The 13,584-nt window shown below is 44.2% G+C and overlaps 1 protein-coding gene across 1 annotated transcript in view; it reads left to right on the forward strand.

The window, feature by feature from the left end:
• Window positions 1-13,584, forward strand: part of LOC8035578 (proteasome activator complex subunit 4A) — a 166,525-nt gene that overhangs the window by 15,313 nt on the left and 137,628 nt on the right. The window contains exons 2-5 of the mRNA XM_002399761.4: window positions 1,329-1,469; window positions 3,346-3,462; window positions 5,348-5,392; window positions 6,789-6,938. Of these exons, the coding sequence (XP_002399804.3) occupies window positions 1,329-1,469; window positions 3,346-3,462; window positions 5,348-5,392; window positions 6,789-6,938 (453 nt within the window). The remainder of the gene's footprint in view (window positions 1-1,328; window positions 1,470-3,345; window positions 3,463-5,347; window positions 5,393-6,788; window positions 6,939-13,584) is intronic.

The raw sequence follows: 13,584 nt of genomic DNA on the forward strand, positions 1-13,584 counted from the left end.
TAGGATGAAACTAGTGTTTTCACAGATGGGGCATGAGTTCCGTCCAAACGCTGACACAGTAGTCCTGTCCAGTCTGTGTCATGCAGTGGCCTTTAGTGATGCATGAAAATTCAGCACTAAGGCTTTCTTATCTAGGAGGTGTTGACACATTCCTGTGTGCCACAAGAAGGAAGCCTATGAGGTTCTAAATTTGTTAAATTTAGGACCTCCACTGATTTCCCAGTGCCATATCTAAAATATAAGCAAATGAAAAACATTATTCTTTTTGCATAGTCATCGATGCACAAGCTAGTCCTACCACTTCATTGTTGGTCTGTTTCGGGTTTCTTTTTTATATATAATCATAAGCCAATATATCTTGCACGCTTTATCCTGTTTTGGTCAATTGCCTTCGTGGACCTGTTTTTTGCCGCTGCGACAAGAATACGCTATTTCAGCGTTTTCGGACATTTGCACATTATGTATCCACAAACGGCTTGGTACGTGCTACAATTTGTGCTGTCTGCGTAGTTAAGACCTTTCTACTGACTTTAGTAATCTGATCTACTTGCGAATGTCTACTTTTGTTAACTGCTGGCCAATACTATAGAATCTTGCTGAGTTGTTAAATGTTGCTCTACTTCAAACTGTAGGGGCTGGCAGGAATGCCTTTTTCACTTACCCCCCTACCGAACTATGCCAAAGAGAATGAAAAAAGAATGATGCAATCTATAACAAAATGTTTATCAGAATTGTTAATGGAGAGTGCCTTTAAAGGGGGGGGTGCAACGATTTTAACATCAAAAGAATTTGCATCTCATCGTTTTTACAGTGTTTATTGTGTCCCGGAGGACGCAGAAAATATCTCATTTATTAAAAAATGTCTCGATTCTGCCGCATAATCGCAAAGCAAAAGTCGAGCTTTTTCCCCCACCTGCAGCCCCGAGTGGCAGCCGAAGGAACTACGGCGAAAAGATTAGGTGACCTCGCTCGGCTCTAAGCTGCATCGTAACGCCTGCTCATGTACGCAGAGAGAGGGAGAGGAAACGTCCTCCGAGAGAGCACACGGGAAGCTACATGGTACCTCGAAATACGTCACTGGGAGGGGGACCAAGTGTGACCCTGAAGACTGGGAGTGAGTCGAGGGGTCCCACAAATGCCAATATTTATCTTTTTTTTTTCTACAGAATAACTAGGACACGCAAGGCGAAATCGGTTTTCTGTTCTTTACTTTAAACGTGAAAGACGGCAACATCCACAAATGTTTGACCGAAGTCCGGAAATTGTTGCATCCCCCCTTTAAACTGGCTCGGGTCATCTGGTCCGGTGGTGTGCTCTGCTGTTTGCAGCTATATCAAGTTGTACGGCTACCAGTTCAGCAAGGAGGACCACGTGCAGCTCATCCACTTTATGCTCGAGCTGATCGTGATCCCCGGCCTGGAGCTGAATGCTGTGCAGAAGATCGCTCACACCCTGGGACTGCTCATGAAGTGAGTACAGTGGAAAACAAGACTTCCTCCAGCAGGGCTGAACATCTTTCTCTTTTTGCATTTGTAATGGGAGAGGAGAAGCAACTGTTTTGTAATAACATTGGGAGACAGGATGCTCTACAGGGGCCCATAGTACCGTATTTACTCGCATAATCCTCGCACTTTTTTTTTGCGGAAAATCGATGGAAAGTTGGGGGGTGCAAGAATTACGTGGGAAAATTTTCTGCAAAAACGTAGAGCTCTTAAAAAAAACAAAAAAAAACGGGCAGCTGCAAATTGGGGTTTTTGTGCCGGCAGCTACCTACAAGGTTTGAGAACTACCAGTACAGGACTTACCTTAACAATAAAACCACAGGTTCAACACAAAGCAAGATTTATTTATAAACACAGTCTGAGTTAACACTTACCTACGTCGCTGATAACGACCTGAGTCCGAATCAGTCCTAGCATCGCTGGTCGTTGCTCCTCGTCATCACCTCCCGATTTCTCGACGACCACGGGCTGCGCGAACGCTGTCTCTAGTTGCGTGCACGCGAAACCGGCTCAACGACAGTGTGACTAGCGTCTGAGAGATGGCGCTAGGCCGCCTAGAGCGCCTTGGGCACTTGGAGCATTAAACGGCGCCGCGCCGGAAAATGCGGGCGGTGGATAGCACGTGCATCATGCGGGGTTCGCGAACAGGCGACTTTCGCCGCTTCAGTTTTGGGGGTGCGATGATTACACGAGGAAAAGGAGAATTCAATTTTTGGTGGCTCACTTTAGGGGTGCGAGGATTACGCAAGTAGATATGGTAGGGATGTTTTATGGGGTGGAACAGAGATAGGTGTTCCTTAGTTTTCGCTTACTGATCTGTGACCTTTCAGAGGAACTCCTGTTTTCTTTTATTTTGCAATTGCAGATTGGCCTTTAGGAAGGAATGAGAAATGACATTAAAAGTACACTGGCGAAGTATTTATAATTGCAGAACATTTGACTGGAGCACAATCTACGAGGGTTGAACGACCCGTAAAAGATATCCATGGCTCGAATTTGGGTTTTTGTGTGGATATTCATATGCTGCATCTATGGCTTCATAGAATTTGCATCTCGGCTCGTAAATGCATTTCGTGACGGCTTTATCAAAGCAGTTTAAAGAAAGGTGTTTTTTGGCTGAGCAGTATCTCCTCAAAAGGGTACTAAAGTGGTTCATAAGATTGTCTTTTTATATATTCAAGCGTGCCCTTTTCTTTTTAAATTAAAACTGAACATTATGACACGCCCCCTTTTAGGAGATGTATCTCAGAAAAGGGGCATGTCGTGATGCGATTGCATTTTTAAAAAAGAAAAAAAAATCGTGCCCTATTTTATTTTTCATTTTTTAAGATACTTAGGAAATGTATAGATTGCCACGCGCGTTGCCGAATGGTTACCGCGCTCGACTGTTGCGTGGAAGGTCTAGGTTCAATTCCAGTCAGTGGAATGTTCTTTTATTTATTCTTTCAACTTGGCGTTCTCGTAAGTTCGACAACATTGTCGTCTGATTGGGTTCCGAATGTTGTACGCCTAATGTTCCGAAAATCCACGCGGGTACATAAGGGACTCCGCATGGCGAGCGGATTCGGTCTTGCTCCAGCGTTCTATCCTGCTGTTTCGCTGCCATCGACGCCTGCGACGCTAGCCTTTATCTATTTTGTTTTGGGCACAAGTTCGCCCCTTTAACCCTTCAACCTTTAACTGAAGAAACATTTAGTTTCTTCAGTTATTCGCCGCCTCTTCATTTGTCATTTGAGACAAAACATTGAGTTTGCACCACAAGAAGACAGACTCGCCGTGACTGCTTTTTACCAGCAACACTGGGCGCCCTCTCTGACGCAGTCATTTTCTTTCACCCCTGCAGGAAGCGTGAGCTGCTCTCCCGCGACGACCTCTCGGTGGAGTGGAGGCCATTGTACGAGCTCTACGAGCGGCTGCTCTACTCCCCCTACGAACACCTGGGCATGCTCCTGCTTCCCTCGTGAGGAGCCCACACCCTTTCAGTCAATCAATCGTTCAGTTATTTTTATTGCAGTAAACGCACATTGCAATCTGTTCCATCCGTCGCTTCAGATACCTTACACATCCGGCTTTTTAAGTGTACGTACGTTGAAACACGTGAATGCAGGCCTCCCTTGGGCTGTGTGGGTTCAAGCTGTGTTCGCTCCCTTGCCAATACCGTATCCGTACCTGGTCCAGGGGGGGGGGCAAATTTTTGGAAAAAGGTGTTTGCACTTGGTGCGTAGTTTGCAGGTAAAAAATTCTACATGGCGCACCTTAACATTTCGTGCTTTATTTGCTCACAAAGACGCTTGCACCTTACATAAATCATAATTAGCAGAATCTTTCACTCACCATCTAGAAAATAGCAAATCCTCGTATATTTTGCACCTGTAGGTAGTGTGCACCGTGTAAATGAGTAACTTTTAAGCGTGTATATTCTGCGGTGTGTCTGAATTTCGAGAGAATGTGAGATATCCAAAATAAATTTCTTAGGCTTTATTGAAATATTTAATGTTTACGTGGGTTCCTGCATGGGCCAGCGATTTATTTCATTGGCTACAGGCCAATTGCAGGGGTATCACGTTTCTTAACTCCACAATAATTGTTCAATCGTGGCTGGGCACGGAAGATAAGGGGGGTGTCTTGAATGTGGTTTTTTTCGAAGGGTGTCAGAAGCTCGCATCTTTAGAGCATTTGCATAAATCGTCCTCATTTAGTGTTCAAAAGCTCTCGTGCGAAAACATGGGTCGTTTCAAGATTTTTACATGACGTACTTCGAGGATTCATGCTGAACACTTTTTATTTTGTCGGAGAGCTGTTTCATGGACTTTTTCAAATTTGAGTTGTTGCTCAGCTGAAATGAATTAGGTTGGTTTCCTGTATTTTAAATGCATCTTGGTCTTTTACTGGGTGCAACCTGGTGGCATTCGCCTCTCTGAAGCCATTGCAAATTGGATGGATGTTCCGGATCCCATCGCCATCATCGGCGATTAAGTCATCATCTCACCAGCGTCCGCTGACCTCTGCCAAGGTTCTGGCTGTGGTCATATCCCAGTAAAATCGAGATCAATGTAGCCTTTTTTCCCTAAATCTACAAAGCAACTTTCATCGTGATGATTACAAGATAGGGGTTACAAGGGGGCCCACTACTACGTGGGGGTTAGAAGTTACCTTCGCGTAATAGGGGAAAATAAAAAAACAACAAAAAAACAGCTTTACTAAAACTGTGTTTTTTTCTGTGTCAACTTGTTTACCTCTCAAATGTGTGCCACTTACTGTGATTTGACTCTCATGAAACCTTTTGTTAAGCATGTAAAGCTTATAAACGGACCTGAAGCATGCTCATAAAGTAAAGATACTGATGTACAAAAGGTAAAAAGAAAGTTTTGCTTTTATGGTAGAGAAGTTCTGGAAATTCGAATATAACAAAGGAACGATTCTAGGAAGTTTGTAATATTGGTGTATGCATTTTAAGGACTGGTATAGTCAACATACTGGTGCTTTGAGTCTTGTACTGCATTTTATGCGCCACAACTATGGCAACGAAATTGCATTTGACTGGCCAGAACAAAATAAAGTAAGATTTGCACTTAATAATTTTTTTCTTGGTATACTGGCTATTTGCAAATGTGAGGAGCATCTTTTTTTTACGTGCATTTTGCGAGTGAAATCAAAGCTTAAAATGTATTTTAGGAGAAGGACCCTCGGTTGCTGCTCATCCAGTCTCAGTTTGGTAACCGTCACTATTAGTTTTCACCTGCCAGATTGCTAAGCCCAGTCTGGCCTGACCTAAGTTCTTTTTCTTAAAAATGCACCCGAGTTTTTTTAGAGTCTGAGTTGAGCCTTTCCATCTTCACCTGCAGAAACTTGGAGACTAACCTGAAGCAGCTGATACGCTGTTGCCGGACGTGAGTGCTCCACTCCTACTTCCCATGCCATGCATTCTCAGGGCGCCTTCTTCATTTTCTAGGGGTCTGCAAATGGTGTTGGGAATTGAATGGCGCCATGTCATGCGTAGCCTGCACAGTGCGAGGGAAAGCCACAACAACCGTTTCTCTCAGCATTGTGGAAGCTAGGGACGACAATGCGCTATTGCATGGATTCTCGAACTGGGTTCCCTAGAGTATTCTCGTGGGTTCCTCGAGCTCTTAAATTCCCTCGACCGTCCCTGTGCCTAAATAAAGCGTTTTTCTAGTTTCAATATTTGAGGAGATCCGAGTCATTCACCGATGCATAACTGTGTGCTAAACACTTCCTAGTGTGTGCATTATTGTTTACAAGGTTCATGGGCCTTTGAACTGCTTTATTTCATTCTGCCGAGGCTGGGGTGGGTTCCACGGTTATCAGTGAAGAGACAGGCGTTCTTAGACACGGAAAACTTCGAGAACCCTTGTACCATTAGGTTTCAATGACTATTCCCACACCCCTACTATTTACTTAAAAATCATTCTGATTTGTGGAACAAGGACTAGGGATCCTCTCGCGTATTATCAATGTTGCCTTTAGGATGGCTCTGAGTACGTGAATGTTGTGCTCTTTTGTGAGCCCCAACGTCATCTCTGCCTCGTTTGCCGGTCTCTTACTGTGCGTAGTCATGAGAATCTGCACACTATCCGAGAATGTTGATACGTCTGTTGGCATACTTTCGAGTACGTATGAAAATAGACCTGTCGCAATGGGTGCTGCACCCTCTACCTTTTTGCTGAAATGAATTCTGGGAACTGGCCGTGTAGAGCCAGCTTTAGCAGCCAGTAGATACAATGTGTGCAAGCGAGCGAGGGCAGGTGTGCTCCTTTACTATCTTTGTATTCAGTGTTACGTGGTGGATGCTGCAAAAGCAAGGAGCATACAGGACGCTCCCATAATTCACAGTGTGATTTGCGCGTCGCCTGGTCTCTTTCGTTACATCTGCCCAGAAATTCGAGCTTTGCGATTGCTCGAAAGAGAAATGAGCACACAGGTGAGCCTTTAACGTAATGTAATTAAACCCGAGGCACGTAAAGTTTAGTTGCAGTAAGCGATTGCCTGTTCGCGCGCACACTGATGTCGTCCGGGTGGGGTGACCCGAAGCAGCTCGGGAGAGACATCTATGGGTTTCCATACTCGCTTCTAGGGAGACAGGTATTCCCCGGAGTACACTAAAGATTCTTTGAGCATTCTCGCATAGTGAGATTGCTCGAGAATGGGACACTAAACACGCCAGTCAGGGACACTTTCTAGGCACCGCAGTAAAGAGACGAGAGGTTAGCGAGGCCCCGCGGATGGTCGCCACGTTTGCGTGCCGACGACCGTGTCCCCCTCCAGGTACTTCTCCGAGGCGTCCACCCAGGAGATGCTGGACGAGTGGCTCCCCCTCATGTGCCCCTTTGACGTGACCATGCACAAGGCGGTGGCCTACCTGGAGCTCTTCCTGCCCACCATGCTGCCTCCGGAGCAACACCACAGGGGCTTCAGGTGGGCACCCCCTGTGGCCCCTTTCTTTCCCTCCGTCGTAGCACCGTGCAAGGTACGAGGCCATACCCTGCAGCTGAACGAGGACGGCGTGAATTCACGAATCGATTGACCCTTCACTCTTTTCGTACCGCGCCCACGATTCATCGATCAGCCGCGAGCAACGGTTTCTACGCGCCACCAAAATTCAAATTTAGTGCGCGCAAGCAGGTGGCGCCACCTCATGGATGGTCACGGAACTATGGCTTCGATTTCGATTTTGTTTTGCACTTTCTTCCAGACTGATGGGCTATCAAAAGTAAATCTCTGCACGGGTCTGTCACTTGTCAAACATGATGTCCCACTGACATTGGGGACTGCCGCAAAGACGGCCTCGATCGAGCAATTAACCGCTTTTGTTGCTTACTTTCTGGATGAGAGCAGCAGTGAGGGCTGTGGGTGATGGGTCGTTGGATCTGAGCTCCCTCAACGACGTTTATCTCCGAGGTCTGGAGTGTCGTTAAGGAGCGTCGTTTTAGCTTTTTAAGCTGTCCCAACCCGTAGCACGCATCTCATATGTGCTGCGAGCCATTGAACCAGCAGCAGAAGAGAGGTTGGAGCAATGTTGTGACAAAAAAAGGTTTTTGGGGCAACGCTAGATTTAGCGGGAAACGAGAGCTTGGTTGGTAACATTCAATCTCGTCGTAGTAAAGTACACGGCACGGGTACAGGTTGGCGCAAGCAACCGCCGGATTCGAAGGTTTCAGCTGTAGTACCCTTCTATACCTATGATATATTATTGGAAGCAGGGTGGACAAAAATAATAATTAAAAAAAAATCTGATTTATGTGATTTATATTAGATTTTTTATTATTTAAATTGCTGATAAGCTGCTCTAATATTTTCTGCTCCTAATCAGCTGCAAACTGTAGACTTTTGTGCTTCAAAGTTGCTCCAGAATGCATAAACTGCTGCTCCAAAACAAGAATTTTGTGCTCCTAAGCTGCTCCAAAATCCAGATTTTTCTGCTCCAAAAATTGCTCCAAAACCTGTTTCACCTGTCTCACCCCTGGTTCTGAAGTGAAGTCCTTTGATAAAGGTCACGTTTGGCGCTTCTTGCAAGTGGCACCAACCATTGTTACGCGAACGTAGAAGACGTGTGCCACGAGCGAGAGCTCCGCCGCCATTTGCGTTCAAGGGCTGCACGAGGCACGGGCTTCGGGCTTTCCCACATTTAATGCTACTTGCAGGACAAAGGTGAGGATGGAGGGGCTTTGTTCCGGAGGACATGCGACAGCATTCAAACGCAGAAGCAACCAGAAAACCCAATCTTGACAAACTTTCTTTTCTACTCTCCCATTGCTCGCAGAGAAGCAGCACCCTATTTTCCAGACTGTAGTCCACACCCAGTGCATATTTCGTGCATAGTCTGCACTTAGTGCCTAATCGGAACCAAAAATGGTCTGCAGAGTGGAGCTTGACAAATGCCTGCTGTATGAGCTCAAAAGGGAGCTGATATGATATCAACATTAATAGTAGACTCTGTTATTTAAAAAATTCCTCGCATCTTATTTATTTATTTATTTAAATACGCTCAGGGCCAATTGGCATTAAAGAGGGGAAGGGGAGTAACAAAATAACGCACAAAAAGAAACACAAGGGCAGAGTACATAAGGTATCATGGCAGCTCAGGACAGTAAAGAGTGTTTATAGCATTTTCAAACATTTGGGCATCAATAATATAAATTATGGAAGTCTGAAGGGGATTCCATTCCAAAGAAGTTTTAAGGACGAATGACTGTAGAAATGTGTTTGTATTACATTTACAAATTCCAACTTTGAGGTGAGGATCAATGCGGTGAGGATCAATGCGAGGTGAAATGTAGAACGGTGGGATGAAAACACGTTGCTTTAAGTACGGGATAGCATGATAGATCTTGCGTAGAAGACATAACCGAGCAGCTTTTCGTTTGAGAGAGAGGTTAGGCAGGAACAAGGTGATTTTCATGTAGCTTAGACTGGCAGTGCGGTGATACTTACCTAGAATAAAACGGGCAGAACGGTTTTGGGCCGCTTCCAGAACTACTTAGATTAGACTGACTGGGGTCCCAGACAGAAGCATACTCTAATTTGGAGCAAGCGAGAGATTTATACAGTGTTAATTTTAAGGCTGACGGTGCGAGAGCAAAGTTTCTTTTCACGTAACCTAGCATGTGGTTAGCGTTATTGATGACATATTCAACATGCAGCTTCCATGAGAGGTTACAAGTAATGTGAACGCCCAAATATTTATAAGAAGAAACGGGGGCCAAAGGGACGTTGTTGAGATGGTAGAAGGCACATTAGGACTAGTACGTGATATTCTCATAACTTTACATTTAGTAATGTTAAGTTCCATATTTCAAAGCTCACACCAGTGGTAAACAGCATTAATATTTGTCTGGAGCTTTAAAACATCAGAGTTGTTAGTAGATTTAGTATATATTACACAGTCGTCAGCGAAAAGATTAATTAATGATGATATGCAATTAGGCAGGTCATTGATGTAAATGAGAAACTGTAGAGTGCCTGATACGGTTTCTTGAGGAGCACCGGATGTGACGGAAGTGAGGGGAGACGTGTTCTCATTAGCAGTAACAAACTGATATCGGTTAGTTAGAAAACCGGCTATCCAGGCAACTACGTTAGGATCACTACTTAATTTGTTAAGTTTTATTTGAAGCAACTAGTGAGGAACTTTTATCAAAAGCCTCGGAATAATCTAGAAAAACACAATCAACTTGAGACCCACAATTAAAGACGGAATTAAGATTGTTAGTAAATCACAAAAGCTGTGTCTCACAGGAGTAAAATTTGTGGAAACTATGTCGAAGCTTGTTAAATAAAAAAATTTATTCCTGGAAAATAACCGTTTTGGAGTATATAAGCTCTAGTAATTTACATGGTATGCTGGTAAGCGAGATGGGACGATAGTTAAGGGGGGAATGCTTATCACCTCCTTTGTGCAATGGAATCACCCTGGCTACCTTCCAGTCGTCAAGTAAAATGCCAAGTTCGAGCGACTACAAAAAATTGCTTAGAAAATATAATAGATGAATACATACTTGAGTTTTTCAAGAACTTGGAGTTAATATTGTCAGGACCAGCTGAAGAAGAAAGTTTTAAATTTTCTATTAGTTTAACAATACCAGTGGGGTCGATTACAATGGGGCCCATAGGTATAAGATTATATTCCTGGAGTAAGCAAGATGGCAGATTAACAAAACTTGAAAATGAGTCAGCAAAAACATTGTTCAGGATCTCCACACATGCATCACTGGGGATCGCACAACCGTCAACACAAAGCGAAATAGACGACTTGTCTTTGCTGTTAACAGTGTTCCGAAATTGTTTAGGACTAGTGGCTAGTAATGTCGGCAAAATGATATTAAAGAAAGGATGTTTGGCTCTTTAAATGGCAGATTTGTCACCGACAAGAGCGTCGTGACAGGCTGACCAGCGATCTGGTTTGTTAGACGACTTAGCGGCCCTAAACAAATGTTTTTTTTTTATTGGGAAGCCGCTTGAGTTGGACACTGAACCAAGGAGAATTAGTGTGGGACGTTATCGATCGAAGCGGAATGTATGTGTCCGCGAGTGATTTAACAATATTTTTAAAAAGGTTCCGATTTCCTTGAACTGATCATTGTGAAAGAGAATCGATGTAGCCATCCATAAAAAGAGCGAGTTCATTGTTAATGGCGTCAAAATCCGTATTCTTGAAATCGCGAAGGAATTTGGCTCTTTTCGAGGGAGTAACGACAGGTAAATTTAAGGTGATGTGTAACGCACAGTGATTGCTGAGCTCAGGAAGATGATAGATTTCAGAAACAAGATTGGGTGAGGGAGTTAACACTAGGCCAAGCAAACTGGCAGTTGTGGCGGTAACACGTGTAGGCTTTGTGACAAGCTGAGTTAGGTTGAAATCAACAGATACGCTTAGAAAATCGAGACATTCTGAAGAATTGGGAGCAATAGAGGGACACACACCAGTCCACACAGTGCTAGGATAGTTAAAATCTCCTAAGAGAAAGATGGGAGAGTGAGGAAGCCTGGTTAAAATCAAATTAAGAATGTCGTGTAGCTCATTAGGGAAGGTAGCAGAATAATTTGGCAGTCTATAACAAACACAAAAAACAATATGTTTTTTGTGTTTATATGCATATGCGTGTATACATATACGTGTATGCGTTAGTGCAAGCCATAAGGCTTGCACTAACGCATACACAAAGGAACTCAAGATTAGTTTAAATGTTCACACAGAAAGATGTCATGTTCTCAGATACAGCAATTAACACACCTCCACGGGATCTGAATTCCCATTATAGCGATACACATTGAAACGCTTACCACATGCAAAACTTTTGCTGTCACGTATTTTAGCAGAGAGCGACGTTTCTGTGAGAATAACTAAATCATAGATGATTCTAAAATGGCATTAAGTGCGTCACAGTTTTTTTATGACACTCTGTATATTAGTAAAAATAATCAATGTTTGTTCAACAAATAGACGAGATTCATTATTGCTCTTAATCTGCTGTGACGAAGAAGTTTGTGCTTGGCTAAAGAGGACCTATTAGTCGAAGCGCTCGCTACGGCCTCCTGGTGACCCCCAAGCTCAACGGCGCTGTCAGTTTCTAAATAATATACAAAGACCTTTTTGTCGACGTAAAGCTCGTTATAATGCAAAGTAAAGGCAACATTCGGATATAAACCCTTCACGAATTTGATTAGCTCACGTCGTGCATGACGGGTTGTTTACGAAAAGTCCTCGTTTACAAAAACGCAGCTATTTTTTAGTACTGATTTTGAATTCAAAATATTATCCCGAGCCTTCAGGTCTTTTAAATTTGAACGTTAGCGGACGGCAATGGCTAGCAGAGAAGGCACTTATTCTGTGCGCCCCAGCAATACATTCCGCGTCCATCTCCAGGTTCATGGCTCGAGACAACGCCGCTCTTATCAACTCCGACTGAGCCCATGTATCACGATCAGAATCCTCAATTCCGTGAAGGATTAAGTTATCTCCCCTGTTTCTATCTTCTAATTCGTCAAGGCACGAGCGCAGAAGAGCATTTTCTTTCCTGGCTTCATCTGCAGCGCGCTGCGTGGTTTGAAGTTCGCTCTGCCATTGTCAAGCTTCAACGCTTTCGTTTCTGCATTGACGAGTCTTTTATTCACGTCAGCTAGTTTATTTTCTATCGACTGCTGGCTTTTCCTTACTTTCTCAATGGAGCTGATTAAACTGGCTTGACCTGCCTCAAACTTGGGAGTTGGAGCATTAACATCCAAAGTAGTTGTAGCATTTCGTCCATCTGCTTGCTCTGGTTGTCCTTACTCGAGTTTTCAGTTGCGGAAGCCGTGTGAGGACGAGGGTTAAGCTCGACATCTTTGTTCAGAAGTGGCACCAAAGCGCACAATGCATCGAAGCAATCAGCTGTGCAACAACACAGATCTACTAGGCAACAATATTCAGATTTCCCTTTTGGAAAGTTTAGTCGGTCACCCACCTGCAGTGGAAACACCACGGGGTTAGATTGTGACCGCATTCTCTCGAAGCTGCCTCGCCCACAGAACGATCTAGAAAAAATAAATCCTCGTATAGTCAGCACCCGTGCATCTGTGCTGGGTAAAATTTTACCTTTTAAACATGCATAGTCCGGAGACTGTAATCCGGAAACTATGTAGCTGCCACATAGCAGCTTGTTTGTCTAGCCTTTGAGGCGTGTCTTCAGTGCCTTGGCCTGCTTTGCCCGACATATAAGCGTCTCATCACGGGCCTCTTGTACGGTGGGCAGTTAAAACGATAACTGCTATTCTTGTCACGTCAAAAAAGAAACAAGTTTTGCACATTGTTTATACGCAAAGTAGTCCTTACAAGATTTCGTTGTCTGGAGAAGAAACAAAGACGTGGGCGTTTGAAACATATACGGCTCGATATAATAACATAGAGCGCATTTAAAATGCCCGTACCGTAAAATCTCCAAAGGGCGCCTACCCAAAACGAAGAGATGCATGGTGAAAAACACGAGGTGGGCTATCTCTGAAGATGAGACAGCAAAACTTCGTAAAAAATTAATGATAAATACAAAACTACATGACACAGGAACTGGAACTGCAGATTGCGGACAAGGCAAATTTGTGTTTCAGACTGCGATAAACAGGCGGGAATTTGCTACCAACTCCTGTGTCACGGGAAAGGAGAATGCAGGCTGCAGCAGATTCATGTTTTGCGGCGCAATAAACATGCGGGAACCGGCTAAACTTGCGTCTCACGGGAACCGATATCGCAAACAAAGAAAGGCAGACTACGAACTCGGGTGTCGCAGGAACCAGTGTTGTGCGTGCATATTGCGGGAGTGAAGGTGGGAACCTGCTGCGAACTCGTTTGTCATATACGCCGGTACTGCAGATAGCGAGGTTGATGTGATTCCCGTCGGACATCTTGCGATGTATGACGGGAATCACATCAACCGTGCAATCTGCGGACATCGCGTGATGTCCGACGGCAATGGGGGTGGCCAATGTTTTGGATTTTTATGATTCAGATATTTTGCCAGGAAATCGGGATGGGCAATCTCTCGGGGGAGGGTGCTCTTACGGGATTTTACGGTACCTATATCTTAATTCA

Source organism: Ixodes scapularis, unplaced genomic scaffold, assembly GCF_016920785.2.
Source record: "Ixodes scapularis isolate PalLabHiFi unplaced genomic scaffold, ASM1692078v2 PGA_scaffold10__122_contigs__length_95168666, whole genome shotgun sequence".
Taxonomy (NCBI): domain Eukaryota; kingdom Metazoa; phylum Arthropoda; class Arachnida; order Ixodida; family Ixodidae; genus Ixodes; species Ixodes scapularis.